Source organism: Pholcus phalangioides, unplaced genomic scaffold (assembly GCF_987345545.1).
Source record: "Pholcus phalangioides strain wild (caught in Gottingen) unplaced genomic scaffold, Ppha-v1.0 ptg000028l_1, whole genome shotgun sequence".
Lineage (NCBI taxonomy): Eukaryota > Metazoa > Arthropoda > Arachnida > Araneae > Pholcidae > Pholcus > Pholcus phalangioides.
In genome coordinates, this window is record NW_028301618.1 from 4787622 (window position 1) to 4812230 (window position 24609).

The 24609-nt window shown below is 40.2% G+C and overlaps 2 protein-coding genes across 5 annotated transcripts in view; one reads left to right on the forward strand and one right to left on the reverse strand.

The window, feature by feature from the left end:
- Positions 1-8137, forward strand: part of LOC149067801 (TSC22 domain family protein 4-like) — a 207590-nt gene extending 199453 nt beyond the window's left edge. For both annotated transcript variants that reach the window (XM_089252278.1, XM_089252277.1), the window contains 2 exons: positions 4746-4803; positions 5871-8137. In XM_089252278.1, coding sequence (XP_089108404.1) covers positions 4746-4803; positions 5871-6107 — 295 coding nt within the window. In that variant the 3' untranslated portion in view covers positions 6108-8137. The remainder of the gene's footprint in view (positions 1-4745; positions 4804-5870) is intronic.
- Positions 8138-8426: 289 nt separating this feature from the next.
- unc80 (unc80, NALCN channel complex subunit) overlaps positions 8427-24609 on the reverse strand; it is an 86953-nt gene continuing 70770 nt past the window's right edge. Inside the window, exons 59-63 of one of the 3 annotated variants that reach the window (XM_089252275.1) lie at positions 19835-20003; positions 19544-19717; positions 16649-16843; positions 14573-14746; positions 8427-14469 (exon numbers count right to left, since the gene is read on the reverse strand). In XM_089252275.1, coding sequence (XP_089108401.1) covers positions 13913-14469; positions 14573-14746; positions 16649-16843; positions 19544-19717; positions 19835-20003 — 1269 coding nt within the window. In that variant the 3' untranslated portion in view covers positions 8427-13912. Of the gene's footprint in view, positions 14470-14572; positions 14747-15738; positions 16373-16648; positions 16847-19543; positions 19718-19834; positions 20004-24609 lie in introns of those variants that run through there. The other 2 variants (XM_089252274.1, XM_089252276.1) reach the window with 2 other exon arrangements.

Sequence of the window (24609 nt, forward strand, 5' to 3'; positions counted from 1 at the left end):
TTAGAAAATTGTAAATTAATTCACAAATTAGACTTATTCAGGAAAAAAAGAGGCGAGTGTCTTTTTGCGAGTGTCGTTGTATTTGTATATAAATGCCCTTCTCCTGACTAGTTTGTGATGAGAAATAGGCCTATATATAATAGATTTGAATCCACCACAGTTAAGAGATCTCTATTATTCCTGAAAAGCACGCGTTTTTTCAACGTGCTTAGTTTATGGTCATTGTTGCAAAACGTGTAAAAAATCTCTTTCTCCTTGGCAATAGGTGAGTCATAAGTTAGGGTGGTGGGGAGTGAACAAAATCCAAATTTCCCTTGGTTGCAACATCAAGCTGCAGTAATGTTTCATCTAAAGACTTAGTTTTGAAAATGCAACGCTCTCGTGTGTTCTGGCAAAACGGAGGAAGTTTAGAAATCTGTTGTCCCCGCCATAAAATTGACGCAAAAATTCGATTGCTCAGAGCATAGTTTTCCAACCTTTTTTAAGTCCCATCGCCCCCCAACGCAATCTAACCCATTGAATCCTATGCTATACCCGTAGCTTCTACCGCCTCCCTGGAAGCTCTTGTTCCGGGGCGTTAACGCCCACGTTGGGAATCACTGGCTCAGAGTATCAGTGCTTGTCCAAGTTATTTTATATATAGTTGTTATTTATTTATTAAAAAAAAAATTCTATGTATAGAAAATTTTGCGAGTGTCTAGCATAAATAGTGTTAGTGTTTCCCAAACTGGGCAATATCATCCCCGGGGGGGGGGCGATGGAAGCTCTACAGATTTAACATAAGATCCTATGGGTTTACTTGAGTTGGGGGCGATGAGAGAAAAGAAAAATATCTGAAGAAGGGGCTGATGTACATGGGCCTGCCCCCCCCCCCAGAAGAGAAATTAAAGTGTATTAATTGACACACATCATTGACGTATCAATTTAGTACCAGTGAGTTGCCCCCCTCCCCCCACCTCTAGTTCAGATCCTGGGTACGCCCTTGGGCTGATGGAATACAAAGTTTTTCGGACACTATTGAGTTAAGTGCTGAAATAGGATTTGCCTATCTCTTAGTCCTATGGATTTTTTAATTCAACTTCGTGAGAAGGACCCGTATATTAGGTCATATTTTAGGGCGGGCACCTGGGCTAGTAATTTTTCACGGGCCCCCTTTGCGGTAAATTTATTATGTGAAATGAAAATAGTTATATATCCAAACCGGGGTGGTGTCCTGTCAGCTCTCCCATGAGAGGGTGTGTGTGTGGGGGGGGGGGGGGCTTTCTAGAAAAAACGGTGCCCTGTATCTAATGCATGATCCAACATTAACTTGCCGGATGGGCAACTAGGTTAGCTAGGATTTCACAAGCCTCATTTTTTTTTATGAATTTATTGTATAAGGGTGTGATAACGTAGTGCGTCCGTATTTCAGATTCTGGAAACCCGCGTCTCGTCTCCGATTGGTTAATAACCCGAACCTAATATCGTATAGGGCCCCCGGGAGCCCGCAGAAGTGCCGCAACACGACGTGGCATGGACTCGACTAATGTCTGAAGTAGTGCTGGAGATAATTGACAGCATGAATCCTGCAGGGCTGTCCATAAATCCGTAGGAGTAAGAGGGGGTGGAGATCTCTTCTGAACAGCACGTTGCAAGGCATCCCAGATATGTTCAATAATGTTCATGTCTGGGGATTTAGGTGGCCAGCGGAAGTGTCTAAAGTCAGAAGAGTGTTCCTGGAGCCACTTTGTGGCAATTCTGGACGTGTGGGGTGTCGCATTGTCCTGCTGAAATTGTCCCAAGTCCGTTGGAATGCACAATGGACATGAATGGGTGCAGGTGATCAGACAGGATGCTTACGTACCTGTCAGAGTCGTATCTAGACGTATCAGGGGTCCCATATCACGCCATCTGCACACGCCCCATACCATCACAGAGCCTCCACCAGCTTGAACAGTCCCCTGTTGACATGTAGGGTCCATGAATTCATGAGGTTGTCTCCATACCCGTACACGTCCATCAGCTCGAAGCGATTGGAACCGAGACTCGTCAGACCAGGAAACGTGTTTCCAGTCCTCAACAGTCCAATGTCGGTGTTGTCGGGCCCAGGCGAGGCGTAAAGCTTTGTGTCGTGCAGTCATCAAGGGTACACGAGTGGGCCTTCGGCTCCGAAAGCCCATATCGATGATGTTTCGGTGAATGGTTCGCACGCTGACACTTGTTGATGGCCCAGCATTGAAATCTGCAGCAATTTGCAGAAGGGTTGCACGTCTGTCCCGTTTAATGATTCTCGTCAGTCGTCCCGTTCTTGCATGATCTTTTTCCGGCCTCAGCGATGTCGTAGATTTAATTTTTTACCGGATTCCCGATATTCACGGTACACTCGTGAAATGGTCGTACGTGAAAATCCAAATTTCATCGCTACCTCGGAGATGCTATGTCCCATCCCTCGTGCGCCGACTATAACACCACGTTCAAACTCACTTAAATCTCGATAACCTGCCATTGTAGCAGCAGTAACCGATCTAACAACACTTGTTGTGTTATATAGGCGTTGCCGACCGCAGCGCCGTACTCTGATTGGTTCCATATCTCTTTATTTGCATACGCATGCCCGTACCAGTTTTTTTGGCTCTTCAGTTTGTTTTACAAATATTTTTAGTACAGGCAGAACAAAAACTTTAACACAGGTTAGACGCAGAAAATTTCATAGTATTTAAAAATTGCAAAACTGGAAAAGGTGTTTGTTTGGAAAATTTGCATGCCCCAACACCTTCAGGATGTCTCTCCCCTTTATGCACGGGGCCGTGTATGCAACTGTAGATTCCGTGCTCTACAGGCGTCCCGGTTTAAAACACCTGTCCTGCCCGGGAGCCTTTGTAATAATGGGATTTGGTAGTACGATTTTTTTTCTTTCGAGAGTAACTACTCTACTGGTACAGTATAGGGGGCCCGGAACATTTCTTTTCGTGGAGCCCCCTGATGATTATAAAATGGTAGACGCGTACCGGTGTGGGGAGACGTTCTTCATAATCGGAAATTTGGAAGATTGAAATACGGTGTTTGTAAAAATAAGCAAAAATGGTAGCGCTTCACCTCTGGAGATCTAAATAATTTAAAATAATCAGTGCAGTCGAGAATCCCGTTGTAACGAGAGACCGGAGAAATCACTTCGTTAAAACGGAATTTCGTTATATATTGCTCCTATGCAAACTCATCTGAGGGATTAGAAAAGTGTTCCGTTAAAACGAGATTTCCGCTATTACGGTATTCGACTGTATATAAAAGAAATTCGGACCCCGACCCTGGTCCTCACCCCCCAACACGATTATTTTCGCACCAGGACCCTTGTACGGAAGCCCTATCCACTCGCTTTGGATAGGGCCTTCCTATGTGAAGTATGCGATTCGTTACGAAAGGAGTAACTTTAACCCGAGTCCTAATGTAAACCCAATATCATATAAGAATTGGGCCCCCAAATTCAGTTCCAATGATCTTAGGATACTGAATAAAAGTGTGTTTTCCGTGACCTTGAAGATCGGCCCGAGGGGAGATGCCCATGCATGCATATTTTTTATGTATGCAATTATTCATTTTTCTTTCTGGACGTCCTCTTCTTCGCTGAGTAAGTATGTGGACCACACATGCATGCAAAATAACCCGTTTTTTTTTTTTTTTTTAAACCAATTACTTATTATATGTGGCTGTTTTTTTGCCAAGGGCACGAACCGGAGCTCCGACTTCTTGCAACATGTGCATGCGTGTGTGACATGGAGCGTGATGGTGACGTCAAGAACACCCCCTTTTTTTTCCCGCGCTTTCGGTTTTCTGGTTATTCCGGTAATTCCTATTTTTTCTACTATTATTCTTGTCATCTGAAACAAAGAAAAACCAAATTTTTCGAGTGGTGACGTCATTTGTAGAGGGCGGGGCTTGCTCCCAGTCGTCTGCTGTCCTGCGCATGGAACGATGTTTGCGATTCGCTTAATTATGTTGGAATTTTTCCGCGCGATGACGTCATCGATAGAGTAGGCGGGGCCTTGGTTTTTTTCGAATTGGAGAGAGTCTTTCGTTGTAGCATTGATGAAAGGTTCTTTGTGATTCGTTCAGTGTGATTGTTTTGAATCATTATGCTAAAAATCGTATTTTAGGACTTCGTCGGCGTAATTTGGATGATTCTGAAATTGGGGGGGGGGGGGGATTTGAACACGAACCTTTGATGCAGTGCCCTCTTAAGGCATGGGCCCACCCGGGCACGGCCTCAAGCGAAGAGGGGCTTCACAAAAATTAGATCTGGTTGAAATTTTCGAGAATTCGTTCGGTAGGGCCTCACAAAAATCATTTGGCCCGGGGGCCCATGATACTCTTAAGACGGCCTTGCTTTGATGATCACTGCTTGAATTGATATGCTCATGCCAATAAATAAGTTCAAGTTCTTATTTGTTCTATTTTTTTATGAAAATCATATTTCAGTTTTGAGTTTTTGTACACTTTAGTTTTTAAAACCTTGCCCCCTCCCTCACTCTGGTTTGCTGAATACTTCATCAATATAAAGGATAATAATAAAAACTATGAGGCTCGTTCTCGGGAAAATTGCTAATGAAAAAATGGTGGTTTAGGCCGACCACGAAACTACGGCCGTCTCGATGTTTAAAAAATGGTTTCAATTCTTTCGTATTTTTCGTTTTCTTATTGGTAAATATGCTTTTGATGATGACTTTTTTTTTCTTTTGTGTCTGATTGAACTTTTTCTTTTACCTTTTCAGTGCTGCTTCCACTGGAGCAAGTACAGTCGCTATAGATAACAAAATAGAACAAGCAATGGTGAGTTTCCAGTTTCTTTGTCTTGCTATATGCTTATCAAATGGCTTCCTTTAGTGACTGAATATGTTCGAACCAAAGTTATTCTTATTTAAAATTATTCAAATTCAAACAAATGTGAGGGTGTTCCTCATCCGTGAAAAAAAAAACCTCCAATCTTTAACCCTAGAACACTGACTAAAATAAAAACTGCATATTACCTATATTAATGACTCACAATAGATCACATCCAAACAGTCAGGGAAATCATAGAAAGACACAAGGAATACAAATTACCGTTGTGTATGGCCTTCATTGATTTTGAGTAAGTTTTTTTTTTCACATCTGCCGTTGTTAAAGAAGAAATACATCAATATTCATATAAAATATATGACAAAGTAACTGCAACGATTCGTTTGGATAAAGCAAATGCAAAGATTAAACTTGGAAAAGAGTCAGGCAAGCTCGCCAAAGTTCTTTTTGCCACTGTTTTAGAAGTATTCATAAAACGATTGAGATGAGAAAGGAATAAATGGAGAATTCTCAACCATTTTGCTGGCAACATTGTTATTATCAGCTGTAATCCAGACGATCTAGAAAAGAAATTATCCAAGAATTTGTGAAGGCAAGTAGTGAGGTGGGTTTGAAAATGAATCTGCAAAAGACTAGTTATGTTCAATCGCTTTGCTTTGAAGAAGACGGTCCTGCTTAACAACACAGAAATAGAAAAAGTAGAATGTGATGTATACTTGGGACAATAAATTACCACTGTGAACAGAATCATTAATGAAATAAACAGAAGGATCAAGATCCGATGGAGCACTTTTGGCAAACAAAAACCATATATCTCTAAGGAGTCACGTGTCACTCTCCGCTATCCATACAAAAGTTTTCAACAGCTGGCTGATACAAAGATACAGGGTGGGCAAAAAGTCTGTAGAAACTTTAAAAATGAATAAAAACCAGAAAAATAACTGAAATTAAAAATGTCTTTTTAAAACTGGCCATTAGCTATAAGAAGCCACGAGTCTATCGCTTAAAATGTTATTTTGCCATTGATAGTCAATTAATTAAATATCTCTCTTCGGCAGGATTTAGTCAAGAGCCATCTGATGTTTGCGGTCCGAGAGGAGGTCGAGGTCCTGAAGGAGAAGATAACCGAGCTGCTCGAGCGAATCTCCCAGCTCGAGCACGAGAACGACATCCTCAGGGCCAATGCCAGCCCAGAGACTCTCAAACAACTGAATCAGTCGCAGAAGAAGTTCTCGGGCCATTCTGTGATCAAGCAACAAACTGTCAATCAACAGAACCAACCGCCGGCTTCGTAAATCCAATCTCTTATGTGAGAAACACTGTTTTTGCCTTATTTTTCCCCCCGTTGTTGTTAAATTGTTTTTTTTTTTTTTTTTAATTATCATCCACACATTTGTTGTTGTTCATTTTTCACACCAAGTTGATGCTTTCTTTTTTTCATACGGGGAAATTTTTTTTATGATTATTATATTCGAAACTTGGCTTTAATTTAAAACGAAAAAGTGCTCATTGAAGTTGTATTTTTTTTCCCTCCCTGTTGAAGAATATTGGCGGCATTTTTTTTTTTTTTTTAACAATGGACATTTCTGCGATTCTGTATCATGGATATGAAAGATCAGTATTTGGTGTTTGTTCAAACCATTATTGGCTATACTTTGTGTCGAAGTGCTTCCTTCATGTCTGGAGGATAGTAATTGAATGAGAAGAATGACGTCTCTGGACTCGAGAACTGTTACAGTGGCGCTGTTGCCAGTTTCAGTCTGAACATGTAAGAAACAAACATGGTTAATGATATACGAGCATTGAATGGACAATATGTGAGATCAAGAACTGTGTGCGTAGAACCTTAACAGCACTAAGATGTTGATAACTATTGGCTACTCCTCAATGGATGGCATCGAGATAGAACATATTTTGTATTGTGACGTACCGGTGTGCGAAAAACGACAAAAAAGAACCAAAAACCTGAACAATTCTTCGATGGAAGAAATTGTGTGTGTCAAGATCATATTTATTAGTGTGTTTTATGTGTGTGTACATATGCGATCGGGACGCAGAGTGGAATTTTTGTCGTCATCAGTCAGTAATCGGTCCTTTTGTTGCTCGGACAATAATCGAAGCACGAGGAGGTCGATTTGTATAATTAATTGATGTAGAAGAAAAAAAAGTTATATTTAAAATGTGCGTTAATGGCAAAAACATTTGGCCATTGCGATGGTCAATAAAATGTTGGTGATGATTATACAATGTCGTGTGAGGTCAAAAAAAATGTTTGCGATGGTTATACAGTGTTGTGTGAATCGATGCTTTTCGTTTCTATATTTTGAGATTAGTATCGAAGAGAAATATTAAAAGGGGGAAAATAAAACGTGCGCACAATTCATTATTTTTTTTCTCCAATGGCAGTTATCGATGAGAAAAGTAACAGGTTAGTTTTTTCTTGGGCTTATGCTGTAAGTAACGATCTAGAAAATTTTGCTCAAGACATTTTTTTTCTTTTTTCAGTTCAACATAATCACGTACCATAATAGACAAAATCGGCTTTGATTGGCTATCACTGGATTTAGAATAGTCTCTCTATTGGCACGATGAATGCTCGAATCCGAAAGCCATGATCACACTGATGGACCACTTTCAATCGAATTAAGCCTAATTCCACAAACTAGATTCCTTTTCGATGATTTATCAAAATTCTCGCCACACACACACGACATTTACCCTCTTTCAATCTGACGTGTAGATATGATACTATATCCATGTGTACAAAATTTCTAAAAATATATATATTTATTTCGGGAAATGAATTCATATTATATATATATATTATCGTAAATTGTGAGAATCCTATCGTCTGTGCTCTGGAAGGGGAAGGAGAAATTTATTTTTTTAAAATAAAAAACACTTGGAAACGATAGATAAGTCACATTATTAATGATTCCATACTTTGAAAGAAAATTTACCGTTTTATTTTGACGATTCTGAAATATTTCACCATTTTCAAATGAGTGGAATAGTTATGTATTGTACGTGTGTTCTTAATCACTGTTTTTGTTGGTTTTTTCTCCCGTTTTCTGAAATGTTCCATATTTTTTATTACTGTGAAATCGTGTATGCGTATATTCTCTTTCTCTCTAAAAACACGCGTTATGCCACACTGATCGATGTACTTTGTATATAGTTTAGGGCGAATGTAGAGATATGTTCGAAGAGATGTCGGCCATCATCGTCATGGTTATATGTATTTGAAGGCTTATGACTGGCATCCCGTTATACATTGTGTAAATATGGAGAAGAAGAAAAAAATAAAAGTTAAATTTGTTTGTTAGTCGATGTTTCTTATAGAGAGTATTTCAATGACTTTCGTAAATTTCTTTTTAAAGTTTTCAAAAAAAAATACTACTCATTTAAATAATCCTCCTGTAGAATTATGGGGGACACAAAAGAAAAACACAGTAAATACTGTATTTTGAACGCCAATAGAGACCAAAAATGGATTTGAAAATCCTGCAACCCTAGAGCAACGCCATTCATTCAAACAATACATGATCAAGTACAGCACAAAGAAAAAAAAATAACTAGTTTCTCTAAAACAGCTGGAGTAAAAGAATGTGAAAAGAAGTTTTTTATTGATATCGGCGAGAGGCGATGAGTAGCCGACTTTTGTGTCGAGTGTTTAAGTAAAAGATTTTCTCAAAAATCCTTTGTTTCGTACGAAAATTCACTTTTGATGAGTGCATATATACTTTTGTGATTGACTGCATGTGTAACTGTAGGCGACAATCGCCAGTGGAAGAAAACTCCTCGACAAGGAACGAATTCACACATTTTTTATATACCATCACAAACTCGAAACATCTTTTATTCACAATTAACAAGTGAAACATGGAAACATTCAACATAGTATATATATATATTCTCATGGTAAACATTCAAAACACGTATAAGTATATACACACAATAAGACTAGGATCTGATTAATACTCTCTAAAAACGTACAACAAACAACACTTGGCACACACATAGGCTAAGTTGTCGAATGACAATTGTCTCAAAAAAGTGTTTGATCTAATGCTGTTCTAAAACGTTTCGCACAAAGCAAAGATTTATGTAATAAATACAGAACAATTTGTACCATTTATCAAAAACACTATTACATTGACTGTTAACAATCTCTTTGGTAATGCATCATATTCATAAATAGAAACCCTGTACTGGCAGTGTTCAGCTTGGCTTGAAAATATCTCTTTACTGTTTATATTTGGCATTTTGTATTAAAAATAATGCTAATTGTTGCTGACATTTTCATCGCTCAAAATTTGAATGTTTTTAAAATCTTCGTTGGATAATATTGCTGCTGTTTCAGTAGCTGTTTATAGGTGAGAATGGTAGTAACGATTCGAGACTGGTCAGGTACAATTTGTACTTAGACATTCAATCAAGAATATTAATGGCTACTTTACTATGAATACCAAAACACATTTGCATCTGCTCAAACTAGATCACTTTCACAAGCCACAACATTAACTTGCGTCATTTTTTCAAGCCAAACTTGTCAGTCTTCACCACATTTTCGAAGCTTTTATTTCAGCATCCCAAATGTTTACCATCATTGCTTTCCCAAGCTGAAATATCAACATTCATCACTTTCACTAGCCCAAATCAAAATCACTTTTGTAAACCGTAGAAACTCCAACTTCTATCAGCTTTTTCACAAGCCAAAATTTTTATCACTTTTACGAGCTGAAACAACCATTTTTCTCAAGCTAAAAATTTCAACTTTCATCATTGTTACAAATATTCATACATTTTCGCAAGCCACAATTTCAACCTCTGCCACTTTTATAAGTCAAAATCTCAACCACTACATTCACACGCCAAAATTTCAAATTATCGCCACTTGCATAAGCCTTTGACCTACACTGCTTTCACAAAAATCACAAAAGTTTGACTTTTACTTTCTTCACAAGTCAAAACCTCGACCCCTTCATCACTAGCATAAACTGAAATCTCAGCCTACATTGTGGTTTTTTTTTACTTATGTAAGTAATCTCCATTGTTCATGTAAGCCAAAGACTACACCTTCATTGCTTTCACACAAGCTTGAAAAAATCTAAATTTCCATCACTTTCACAAGCCAAATGGTTTGCTTAAAAGCCCGAAAACATTAAATTTCATCGCTGTCATAAGCCTCAACCTTCATCACGGTGAATTCTTCAACTTACGGTACAACGTTTTTTTTTTGGCGATTATTTTTCATCACCAAACCTGGTTTGGCGCTATTTTCTAGGGTTACAGCCGAGACCAAAGCGCTTTGGCCGAGACGATAGGAACACCAAACATCTCTGTTTTAGCGTCAAGGAGCATAATATAGGGCGACACGTCACTGTTTTAGTATAGTAAACAAAATGGCGACAAAAAGATATACATTATATTGGGGATTTATCACTTCGACCAGAGCCATCTCAAAAGCATCACGGGTCCCTGGGCAAAGAGATACTCTTTTTTCCACCCTGGTGTACAAGCAAGAATTTTGTACATGTTACATTGAACACCATTCTTTAACAACTTTTTATTTCGCCAATAGAAGGCCTCCTATGCAGTTAGGTAGGTCCGAGCCTTAAGACGAGCCCAACCACGATCTCCAGGGTCACCGGAAGCGGGGGTGGGAAACAAATCCTCGGGAAACCCCCCATGACATTACTATTCCCGTTTACTAAAATTCCAACATATAGAGAAAATGTTAGTGACATATTGATATTCTTCACGTTGATACGAGTAGGGAGGGAATTCAGAATCCAGTTGAGATTACTCCGAACGAGTGACGGAGGTTCTGCGTAACCATTGGCGTATTCCTTGGCGGTATTTCGAGACGAAGGCGAAATTCATTCATACTTCAAACTTCATAATATTTTTTAAGTTATTGGAACAAACATTTTTAGCACCAAATGCATAATCTTAACCTCTTCGATTGCAAGCGATTGGCAAGAAATTCGGGTGCTCTTTATTTGACGAAATCGGTGATAAATATGGTAACCTTGTCCTTAACCTAACCGCACGTTAGGAAAAAGGAGAAAGGAAGGGGAAAAAAATAAATGAAAGAGTAAAACAGTATAATAAGAGAGAGAGAATGTGTGTAGGTACAAAGTTAGATTTCTCTTTTCACTCTCACCCAACCTGTTCTTTCACTCTAAAAGATGCATCATATGTGAAAAAATAAAATCACTAGAACGGGGTATACAAAAAAACAAAGAGGAGGAAAAAAACTCATACGGTTGCAACAACTCTTCGCGAGGACGAGGAGGGAGAGGAAAGAAAACAGGGTGAACTTGTTCGAATTTATTCCACTGGCGTTTGGACGCAACATTACGTCCTTGATCGGAAAGTGGTTAAAAATCGCCGAGATCTCCATCGAAAGTGCTTTCCTGAGCCGGTCATCGTGACCAATCACGGACGCTAAATTTCTCTTCCCACTCGTATCAGAGTAAGGTTTGTTAATATTCGTCCCGGTTGTCACGGACAAATCGCGATCTTAATTTCCATTCACAATCGCGAACCGAAACCTCAACCCTCTCTCATCGATTTTTTATGGGTCTTAATACCAGTCCTTACTCCTCTAAGACCAGCAAAAGCAAGTGACAAAATCACTGTTCATCTGCTGCTTCCCCAGAATAGTTTAGTAGATAATTTCACTTAAAAAAGAACCACTTCAGAGCTTAAAAATAAGCATACAAATCAATATCTCCAGCTCACCACTGAAAAAAAAAAAAAAAAATTGGCGACGCCCCTAGCAGCCGCGGACAGCACTTTGGGAAACAGTACTCCAAGATAACCCCGAATCTCTCGATCCTAATCTTTACAGCCTCGTTAACAACCGGGCCCGATTTCTCAACAATTCCCGCTCTATCACCGTAAAAATCTGGCATGATCCAACAATAATGAATTCCTCTCCGAAAAAAGAATCGATTACTTTCTGCACCTGTTCGTTACCCTCCGCCGGCATATCGGGGAAAACCACACCCAAGCCCCATTAGCATAAAAAGCTCCGGCCATCCAGGTGCAACGCCCCAGGGCCTCTGAAACGAAATAAAACAACAAAATTAGAACACGTACAGTTTTACACGTTATTTCGATTATTATTTCTATCATTAAACCACTGAACACTGCCATTCCTAAACGCTGACACACACACACACACACACATATATAAATATATTACAACAACAATATATAATATATATATACGACGGTAATATTAATAAATGCAACATTTAATAACACACACACACGAGTAAATATTAATAATAATAATAACCAACAAGCGCTAAAAACGACGTCACCGGCAACATAAATATGACACGGAATCGGCAAATAAGAAAATGCGTAATATATATATATATATTCTGTATACATTATATAATATATATAAATGCTATAATCATCACTGGTTATTATTTATTTTCTTCTTTTTTTTGACACTTTGCGATGTTTCTGGTAAATATCACCGAATTTCCTGGACGTAATGTTACATCGACATGCGTACATATTACGACGTACTATGCATATTATGCATATATATGCTCAGCTATACATATATATTTACACACAAACCATACACTGCAAGCAAAAAACACACATTTATTTTAAGACTATTGTTCGTTCTTCGAAGCTAATGGAGGACTATTTACAGGCCGTGGTTTAGGGTTTCTCCAGACAGTTTGCGCAATTTGGTTTGTATACCGATCGGGAATGAAATAAAAAGGATCGACATTTTCTTGTGTGCGATGGAACGCCGATTATTAAGCATCCATTGCAAGTCTATCGACGGCCTGACCACCCTTGGGAGTGGGGGGGGAGGGGTAACGTTCCTATCCCACCACACACTGGATCCGTGCGAAAGCAGAAATATCCAGCTGTGACTGAAGCCGCGGCAGATATCTTCAGCTGCAAATGAAGCCGCGGCAGATATCTTCAGCTGCGAAGGATCGCCAACATTCCGATCCCTCCAGCTGCATTCGGAGCAGCTTACACTTCATATGACCCGAACATTTCCATTCAGCAACATCATGATAGTAGCAGCGCCATTCCTTCTCCTCCAGCTAAATTTTGAACTGCTTGCTACTTCATGACTACAACCTAATCTTCAACAATATTTTGGTCGTCAACGTCCTGATCCCTCGCCTCTAGCTGCATTCGGAGTGGCTTACACTTGATATCCGACCCAGCTGCATTCAAACCAGATTATACGCCTCGCGATAGTAACAAAATGCTCGACAACGTCCCGTTTGTGAAGCTATTCCCTCTCCTTCACACTCATTGCGCAACTGTGTTCAGCAACATCCTGATCGTGAAGCTATCCGCTCTTTTCCAGCTGCATTTGGAGCAGCTTACACTTCATCATAACCCCCAACCTAAGTTTGTTCAGCAACGTCCTGCTGCTGACGCTTTTCCCTCAGCAACATTCGAAGCAGCTTTCGCACTATGACCGCAGCCAAATTTTCGGTAACGTCCTGAGCTGTTAATCTCCCTTGCAGCTGCACTAGGAGCTGATTACACACTTCGTGACCACGCCCTAATCTTCAGCAACGTGGAAACCTTGCGATTTCATATCGCCTGCTATCGAACGAATTTGAAGAATATCTAAAAAATGGCCACCTGATATCGACGTTCCATCCAACAGATTATGTCGATACAGAACAACGAAACCAAATACCGAATCGTGAAATTTCGTCACTTCCGAGAAACCAATCTGTATAAATTTGTATCAAGTCACCCAATATATGTGTGTTGTGTATAATTTAAACATTTCTACAAATTTTCAATATTTGTCACAACTTTTTTGGCACCTAATGGAAGTTTCAACGGGTTGTTGTGAAAGAGTTTGACTAAAAATCTTGTTCATTGTGTGTATGGTATCCATCCAATCAAGGAGGTAAAAATAAAATATTGATCGTTTTTAGAAAACTTTGTGGTTTTGTAGATAATTTTGACAGTGCGGAAGACAGTTTTATGTCCATGAATTTAAAAAAAACAAAAAAAAAAACGGGACAATTATGTGACATTTGATTGAAAAAATTTGATCAGATGCCGTCGTCGGAAGCTTTTAAACGTGCGTGGTGTCGCCATCTTTGTTAGGGAAAACCTTCAGCAGGGACAGCTTCGACTCGTCCACTTGTTGGTCGTCCTCCTCCCTAAGCAAAGCGGACTTCTCGCTGACGCTCAGCGACTCGGTCGACTCGTGTCCCGACGGCGACAGCGGTCCCTCGGGACTGGTGGGCGATTGCGAATGCGACCTGTACCTCTTCTTGCCGTGCCTCCTGGCCCGGCGTTCGACCGGCGACTGAGAGACTTCTGTCGCGGCCGACGCCGGTTTCTGCTGCTTCGGCAGGAAACCGACCTCGGGCACGGTCTCTTCGGCCAGGGTGGGCTGTTGCTTCTTGGTCGGCACCATGGCTATCGTCTCGCCGGCGGAGTCGGCCTCCTTCTCGGTGTGGGTCGTCCACGCGGCGCCCCTGTGGGATTTACGGTAGCGGAAAGTCTTACGGCTCGGAGCCTTCTGCCGTTGGAGCCGGTACCTGGGTAGATGCGATTCCGAGTCAGGCGACTGCACGCCGCCGGCCGGGCTGGTCGGGCATGATGGCGGCTGACTGCTGGAATCGACTGTTGGGGGGGAAAATGAATCAATATAATGAGCCCTTTATACCATGGTGAATCCTCTACGATTTTTGATGTGGATAACACTTCTATAAAGCTCCTTACTTACCATCCACGCCGAGTTCTCCCTGAGACTCTTGCAGTTTCTGTTGCTCTTCGGTGCGTCCGTCACCCAACGACGTGAGGCTACTGCCACTGCCTTCTCCGCCTTTCTTACTCCCACCTCTCCTGGTGAGTAGCGTACTCTTACGCCAAAGCTTCGGTTCCGATGCTGGGTTGTAAGCTGCAAATATTTCAAATGACAAAACATAGATTTCGTATAAATAATCTGACCATTGTAGAGTACTGATCTCTTAAGACGACTTTCTATGCTATGGGCTCTCAAAACTTGTCTCTGAAGGGTCCTTTGAATCAATCATAATAAATGCCAGCTATCACCCATTTCAAATATCTCAGAATATTCCATCCCATTCTTGTACTTGTTTGTGCACAAAAAAAATCAGTCCAGCCTGACTGATGCAACACACTTTAAACGTTCCCATAGATAATAGCAAGATCCATCTAAAGGCTGCTACACACTAATCTGACATGACCTCAGTGACTGGGCGAATTCTATGACACTGACATCATGCCACAGTGGTGTGTAGCAGCACCAAGGGATACTATTTAGCACGTGCACAGATGCTAGAATGTTCATCTTCAGATGGAATCCAGAACTTTCAGAATATTACGATGTTGATTTTATAGATGCTTTTTTTTTAATCATATATTATGGTCCACCCACTGGTGAACTCATAAATTACTCGTCCCAGCCATAAGGCCATGCGAGTTTGTTTGTTTTTGTCAATCAGACGCCGAGCTAGCCATCCTACTTAGGGCTATGTTTATAAAATTGTCTGCCTTTGGTTTCCCGGTGGTTCTATAGTCATTATTAGAATTGTGCCACGATCCTCACCACGTTCCACTGGTGAACATTGATTATGTGTGAATCTATATGTAATATTTTTATTTCTAATTGTGAAGATATTTAAAAAAATTTCCAAGCACACCCACCCTCCGGGAAAGTTTTGATATCTCACTGAGATGAGAAGCAGGGTGTGTTTTGGTCTTAAAAGGTCAAAAGCCTTAAGTCAGAGTCGATACCGATCATCAGACACCAAATACTCTTTTCAAGACCACAGTCAATACGAACAGCCATTTTTTCTGGAGAAAATTCAGTCAAGTTTAAGCCTCCCCCCCCCCCCCACACACACACAGGGATACTGATGTTTGTCAGATACAAGAAAACGTGGTATATAGGTGACACAACATGTGCATTGGTATGGTGCCACTTAGACAAGGATATTGGAGTATTGATGACTAGAATATCTATGTGGCTAGCTGACTGGTGACTTTGAATGCTTGTCTCCTTGTTACTCCAGTATCATGCCTCTGAAATATTTCTTTACATTTGTAGCGTGCTCTTTTATGTACAGATGAAGCATCCACTCTCATTCTTCTTTTTGTATACAAAAATGTATGTTTCTATCTGCTCACTACATAGCACTGGCAAATATTGTTGTGATTGTGGGAAGGTAAGGAACTGAAAACTGTGTCACGTTTTCCTCAGTTTCTGATGTTTTGAAATGTTTTTAGTAGCACAATTTGAGGAAACAGATAATTGGAGTCAACCAGTCTCTTGGTCTTCAGGCTACTCAAGACCGATTTGAGTATCCTTTTGTGAGGAGGACCTAAACAGAACAAGAGTGTGAGTGAGGTTTTTAGTGTATTAAGTAAGGCCCCCCCTGGTTTTTTGATTCTTTATCCTGTAGTTCACTCATATAACACAAAGGGTACTACTATTGCTACTAAACTGCACATGCATCTAATGAAATATACTTTGCACCAAGCCAGGGATGTTGGTGTGCACCTAGATATAATCAGTAGCAATTAAGATTTCACTCAGTTATTTGCACAATTGTCACTGTCATCAAAATATCATGGGCATATTGAATCACCATTAGAGCTAGGGTAAAAGAGCTGAAGATATACTTATATATATAATGGATAGGGCAAGGGAGCCGCCAATATATAACAATCGGAACCTCCAACATATAGGTTTAAGGCCAATATTTGTTATAACAATAATTTAAGTTGATAACAAATGGGAAAAATAAAAAAAAAGGCTCAGGAATTTTCTACGCACCCTGAGAACTGCTTCCTTCCTCTTCTGGGTAAGGATAACTGCTACGTCTCAAGAACTGCTTCAAAACCCTGCGGCTACCGATCCTCGGGTTGAAACGTATCCCGAGACCTTTCTGTTTCAAAGAGCGCCGAGCTTCCAGCGAACTCTGCAAGTCAACATCGGCTGGTGATATCACTGACTGCGGCAATGAACCTTCTGCTTCATGGAAAACAAAAAAATTCAATCATAAGAACACAATCACGCATGACATCTTATATATAAATGTGAAAGTATGTATGTATGTATGTATGTATGCTCTTTATACAAATCTACAGTTTTAGACCGATCGTCGCCAGATTTTGCATATATACCAAACAGGACCGGGAATGAGCCGTAGGCTACTTTAAAAGTTCGTCAGAGATGGGCAAATGCCCGAAATGTGCGAAAAACTGTCGGGCAACAATGGTTTTGGGGGCCTCAACAATCACTTTCGGAACGTTTACTTTGGTTACCGTGGTTCCCAACAATGCATTTCAGACGTGTATATATCTTTACAATGGTTTGTCACATCTTTAACGCTGCCATCATTACAGTTTATTCCTTTATAATGGTTTGGCTCTTTTCCAATACTCCCTGTAATTGAAGAAAACCCTGGAAGCGCCAGATATTTTTGCTTGCATGTATACAGGGTGTCCTGTAAGTGCTAATGTGGCCTTTATCTCATCAACCACCCATCGTTGAGGTATAGTTTCAATTTAAAAATTGCTTAAAAGGAGTTTGAATAATATTCGCTGCAGAAGCTGGACATCTGACGTCACTAACAACAGAGAACAACAACTACGACGATAAAACAGGGAATAAAAATGTTCTACGCTAGCTGATGAACTCAATGCTTGCCTCAAATCATCAGCACTCTACTTCACCAAACACCAACTCTGGCCATATCGCTACATTGCAATTTACTGCCATTAGTGAGATGGGTTGGAAGTGAAGGTGCTGTCTATCGGTGGTCGCCTCGAGTTTGTTAGGACATCAACACTCTGGCACGAAGCTAAAAAATTATCATTATCCACCAACATGCAAGTTCAACTGCAAAATGACTCAGCACTGCTATCATTTTCACATCAGTTGATCAAACTTGGCAATGGAAGAATTCCCGTAGACCCAAGCACTGGACTGATAACGTTCCCAAATGGATTTTGCCAGTTATTATATATATAAACTCGGTTCAAGAACTTGCCGACAAAGTCTTCCCAAACATTCAACAAAATCACCGAAACCATGAGTGGCTTTGTGAGAGTGCGATTCTGGAACCGAGAAATGAGTGTGAACAAGATCAACGGAAAAATCCTAAAAATTATTCCGGGAGACTCCACATCTTACAAATCGGTAGACACAGCGCATACAGTTCTGTATCCTGCAGAAATTCTGAACTCTTTGGATATTCCGGGTGTGCCACCACACAATTTGACCCTCAAAGTCGGAGCACCTGTAATGCTTTTAAGAAATTTGGAGACACCGATACTCTGCTATGGCAACAGACTCTGCGTGAAGAAATTGCACAATTGCATCATTGAAGCAACGATTCTAACTGGATGTTACAAAGAAAAAGAAGTCTTCATTCCACGTATCCCAATCATCACCGAAGAAATGCCATTCACATTCAAGCGATTACAGTTCCCGATTCGTTTAGCTTTTGCCATGACAATCAACAAAGCGCAAGGCCAGTTGTTAGCAGTGGCAGGTATCAACTTACTTGAGCCCTGTTTTTCACACGGACACCTTTTCGTCACCTGTTCGCGTGTGGTAATAGAAAAAATTTGTACATCTACACACCAGATGGAAAAAGAAAAAATATTGTGTATCCACAAGCAATTGCCTGAAGTATTTAATTAAAATATTTAAAAATGTGAAAGTAATTTTCTCTTACTTAATGAAATTTTTTTGATTAAGAAGTAATTAATAAGCTATACATATATAAATTTTTTACGGGGCGGGCAACGTCGCCGGGTATCAGCTAGTATATATATAGGGTAATACACACAGTACCATCTTAATGCATAAACCCATGAAGACAAAGCCCAGAGGTGGGAAATGCCTCATAAAAATGGGATCTCGTTAAAATTTACAGGAGTTAGCATATAAGTTAATGAATAAGCATTTTCAGCCAAATAAAGGCCTCAGGAAAACCACTTTGACTGGATGCTCATGATGCCCTTAACATGGCCCTGAATAAACAAGCTTATATGGAGCATAAAACATCGTAGTAACTTTTTCTCAACACTAACTATTTTTGAGCTATGGTGGATAGAAATGTCAAGTCTGAAAAAAACCCAAATTTTTTAAGTTTCTGAAAGACCTACATCCAAACTAAGCAAATGCATGAAAAAATCCGAAAAAAATCCTATTAGGTGACACCATTTCCATTAGAATATCTGGATTTAATGGCAAGCTACAAAAACTGAGTGATTGGATAACTGCAAGATCGAATTGTGGCCAAAATCTACTAAAATATCTACTTTGACGAACATTGATTTCAGTGATGTATTGCAAACAAAAGGCTAAACTTCTCCTGAACTAGAAGACTGATAGTTTATTGTAGGCTCTTTTGAAAGCTGGTGGGATGGGATCAGTTTTTTCGTAAATTTGACCTATTGAAGCTAGAAGGGTGTATGCGACATTCACGGTCAAAGATTTTTGTGACAATTTTGAGATGGTTTTACACAATCTCTCAGCACTTATAGACTTCATTCATTCAAGCACTTATAGATGCATTTTCCTTCTATCCACCATAACTCAAAAATGGTTCGAGATAAGGACGAGTTGCTGGTGTTTTGAGCTCTATATAGGCTCGTCTACCACCCTCTTTCATTTGCCAGATTATATGAAATTCGCTCTGTATAGATCGGCGATTACCAGGCATGCTTTCCATCCGTACTGCCATCTGATGCTCACTGGAGTTCTCAGTAAAGCTCGAGTGACGTCTCGTGGGGAGGATATGCGACACAAAACTGAGTGGCGGCTGGGAACTGTCACTGTTGCTTCGTTCAGCTGAGACAGTAGATTTGAGGCGCTGAACAGTTCCACCACCTGAAAATTTAAAAAAAGAAATGTATGTCATTGCAACATTCAAATATATTCATTATCTACGGGAGAGAACAGATCTCAGATCACGCAGTAGGAATAGATGGATCCCATGATTTTTACCGATTCGCCAAGATATCAAGTCCTCTTTGAGAGCTTTCAACTCTGTGATCATGTCAGCAAAAAGGCTTCCCCGACTCTTTGGTGTCAGCAATGTTGTTCCCTGTAGCTTACTCTTGATTTGCTGCTGATAAGCGTATTCTTCTTCGCTGTCGCATATAATCTGAAGGATCTGAAGTACGAAAAATTAAGAGATCCAGTGAAACTTGGGAATAATAACAATGTTCAGATACTAACTCTATCGAACTTTTATAAGCACTGTTTCTCAAATGACAATTTCTCCAAACACAGCTGAATGATCGTTGTCAGGCTCACTGGGTTTAAAAAAAGAGTGTTTTGAACTCTTAATAGTTGTGAGGAATAGGAAAGTTGTTAAGGTAAAAATGAATTTTTTTAAGGTATCAACTGTCAGGGGCAAGCTTAAGTGAGGGTGCAAGGAGTGCGGTGCACCCGAGCAAGAGATTGTCAGGGGTGGCAGCTTAGGCTTTAGGTTGATACCGAAATTCTAATAGCATGCTTAAACAAAGATAATGTTGAGAAAACCTGATGGAACACACAGGGACTGAGGCTGTAATACTGTATCAGGAAACACGAATGCACTCTGTCATAAGGGGGTAGGTGTGCATATTAGTGCGCCCAGCCAGTAATTTTTTTGGAACAGTTGATTAAAGGTAATGGAAAAAATTGGCTTCTTACTTGTCCGGCTCTGGAGCACCAGAAATGCCATTGAAATGAATATCTTAATATTCATTCTAATATTCTATTTTTGAGAAATAGATCTGATAGGAAAGGGGGTGGAGTGTTGATATACGTGAAATCCTGTTTGAAGGCTAGAGAGTGTAACGTGCAGAGAAGTGATATTGAAACCATATGGGTTGAACTTGAGAGCAAAAGACGTCATAAACTTATTGTTGGGGTTTGTTACAATCCACCGAATAGGGATCAAAGCTACATTGCCAAAATGCATGATGAAATTTCCTACATGTGTAAGCGACAGAGGGTTCTCATACTAGGGGATTTCAATTACCCGGGTATTGATTGGGAGAACCTTTCATCTGGAAATCAGTATGAAAGAGACTTTCTTAAGTTGGTGCTCGATAATTTTTTGTATCAGCATGTATCAGAAGCCACAAGGGGTACTGCTATTTTGGATTTAGTTCTTACTAGTTCTGAGGATCTAGTTGAACATGTTTCGGTGGGGGAAGAGTTTTCTTCCAGTGATCATCGTATCGTCAGATTTCACTGTAACTTTTCCTCGGGTAAGGTTGATAACAAAAGACTGGTTCCTTGTTTTCGGAGAACTAACTTTGATGTTTTGAGAGGAAGGTTAGCGGAAGTTTTCAAAGACCGGTTGGAATCTGTAGGGGTGGTAAGTCAATGGGAAGAATTTAGTACGAAGCTGTCCTCTGTTTTGCACGACGTCATACCCTTTGTTCGAAAAAAGCGTGTTTGTACATCACACCCTCTATGGTTCACGGATAGCGTGCGGAACCTTTATCTTGAAAAGAAAAGAGCATTCAGAGAGTATAAAAGTGGACGTGGTGACCTATCATTGTTTACTGATAAAAGAAGACTGCTGAAGAAAGCGATAAGGGATAGTAAAAAGGAAGTTGAATCTAGGTTGGCAGATAACATTGGCTCTGACCCAAAATCATTTTTTCGATACGTCAATAATGGATGTAAGGGGACAGTTGGTCCCCTCTCGATAGGAGGCTCTAAGGTAGAGAGCAATGTAGGCATGTGTAGTGCTTTCAATGACTTTTTCGCGTCGGTTTTTAATGGAGATAATGATATTCGATATACGGGTGTTGCATGGGGTAATAGAACCCTCAACGATATTCAAGTAGAAGACGTGGAGGTCCTAAATCTTCTAAGAAATGTATGTGCAAGCAAAGCACCAGGACCAGATGATATCTATCCCAGGGTTCTCAGGGAAGGTGCTAATGAATTGTTGGGGCCAGTCGCACAGATATACAGGAGTAGTGTTGCTGAGGGTATCGTCCCGAGAGATTGGAAACTGGCTAACGTTGTTCCGATATTTAAGAAGGGTAGTAGAGAAGTGGTGTCTAATTATCGTCCAGTGAGTTTGACGAGCTCCCTCTCGAAAATTTTGGAAATTATCATCAAAAGGCAGTTTGTGAAGTGGATAGACGAGAATAATGTATTGTCGGATAATCAGCATGGGTTCAGGAAGGGGAAGTCATGTGTAACTAACCTCCTTTGCTTCTATGATTACGTGACTAAGGCTTTGGGTAAGAGCAAAAATGTCGACGTTGTTTACCTTGATTTCCAGAAGGCATTCGATCGGGTACAACATGGCAAACTCTTGAAGCGTTTACATGAGATTGGAATAGGGGGCAACTTGCTGAATTGGATAGAATCGTGGTTAAGAGATAGGTCGCAACGAGTTATGGTGAACGGGGAATTCTCTGGTTGGACAGACGTCACAAGTGGAGTTCCTCAGGGAAGTGTCCTTGGCTCCATACTTTTTTCACTTTTTATCGACAAACTCGATCAGGGTATCGATGGAATTACTAGCAAATTCGCAGATGATGTGAAACTAATGGAGGTAATCGGGAATGAAAGCGATAGGGAGTTGCTCCAGACCAACTTAGACAAGATTGCAGCATGGGCAAATGAATGGAGCATGACGTTTAGCGTAGATAAGTGCATGGTCGCTCATTTTGGTTCGAACAACCCACGGTTCTCTTACGAGTTGAATGGTGTCACTATCCCGGATGCAACTAGAGTCACCGATTTGGGAATTCTCATTGACGAGCGACTTAAGTTTTCTGAACATTGTTCAGCGGTTGTCAAAAAAGCGAATAGAATGCTTGGTCTCATTTTCAAAAAGGTCTCTTCGCGTTCTCCTAAAGTCATTCTTCCGCTTTTTCGAGGCTTAGTTCGTCCTGGACTGGAGTATGCGGTAAGGTTTTGGAGACCATACCTACAGAGGGACATAGACTTGATTGAAGGGGTGCAGAGAAGAGCTACGCGTGTCCTTATTGGCACACAGGGCTTGAGTTATGAAGAGAGACTTCATTTTTTGAATATGTTTACATTGGATGAACGCAGGTGTCGAGGAGATATGATCGAAGTGTTCAAAATTTTCAATGGGATGGAGAGGATGGACCATGAACTTTTAGTACACCGCCAATCAACCGCTTTTACAAGGGGACACCAGTATCGATTGGTGAGGGACAATGCAAGGTTATGGTGTCGCAGGGAATTTTTCTCTAATAGGGTTGTTAATAAATGGAATAGCTTACCCCCGGAGGTAGTAAATTGTAACACAATTGACACGTTTAAAAAGAAATACGATAAACATGTTGGGGTAAATCGAGAAGCTATCCATTCTTAGAATAAGACAACCATAAGTATTCTTTATGGGCATTGTATAATATTTTATCATGTTTTTATATTGTTTATAATTTGTGTTAATTGCATTTTTAATGGGGTTGCTGTATTTTTGAAACATATGACATCCATATTTTTATGGGCATCTTTTTATCAGCCACCTCGTTGGGCATTTTGCCTGTTGTGGCGTTGTATTTGTATTTGTATTTGTATTAATAGAAGTTGCATTGTACTCACACATGCAATGACTAGATGTTTCTGTCAGCCAGGACAATCACATATAAGCACCCACAGCACCCCCAGCTCCGACGCCATTGATAGCGTCCCCCTTGTAATGTTGAAGAAGTTGAAGAATGAAATCTGCATCCCTTTCGGGTCCGGCACCCAGAGCACAAGACAGCTGCTCTCCACCCCTCCCCCTTCCAGTTGCGACCCTGATTCTACTTCCTCTGTGCAGGATAAGTTTAAGAAATGATGGCTCATCAATGAGAGCCGATGCCCTCTTGACACGTGGGCCCACCCAGGCACACCCCGGAGGCCTCAAGGGAAGAGAGCCTCAGAAAAACGAGAAGTAGTTGAATTTTTCAATAATTTGCCAGGTAAGGCCTCAGATAAATCACTTGGTCCGAGGACTAAAGATGCTGTTAAGATGGCCCTGATGAGAGCTGTAATATACATCAAGTTTCTGGTATAGTTAAGAATGATAAAATAATCCTGGACCAAAATGTGGGACATACGGGCCACAGAATTTTGTTCAGTAAACTGGTGTGCAGCTTTGTACTAAATTAAAAAAAATCAGGTACATCCCAGAGTCATCTAGCTTAAAGACCTGCTAGCCTCCTGCCAAAGTCACCTTTAGAGTTGGCACATGAGGATTTTCACCCAGGCAGCAGGTGAGTTTGAGCTGCCGCTGTCAATTGTATTTATAAGAGGGCCTCAGACAAGCTTTTTCTGAATAATGAACTCCTAATGTATGCGGTTACGGTTTTCATGAAAATAGCATGTATGTTCACGACAGAGCTGCCCTTACTAGACACAGGCCTCGTGCAAAAATAATAGCAATTCCAGGTGCATCTCAACAATTTTGAAGCATGAAAAATATTTAGGGCACCCTTTTGACCCGATCTTGTGTATATTTTGGGGGGAGAGGGATCAGAATCTATTACTTCAGAATATACTGGAATGCTGAGAAAAATGTCCATACAAAAGTTTTCAAACATGAAATTAATGTAAATTAGCACAAGAACTGATGAAAATTTAGCACTGAAGGTAATTTTAAAATAATCAGAAAAACTATTTCCAAAACTTATCAAAATTTTATACTGGATCAATTTGAAATAATTGAAAAAAATAACTCCCATCACCATTGAAAATTTGAAATTAATGGAAGTGATAATTTCAAAATTGTTTAAAGCCTCCAA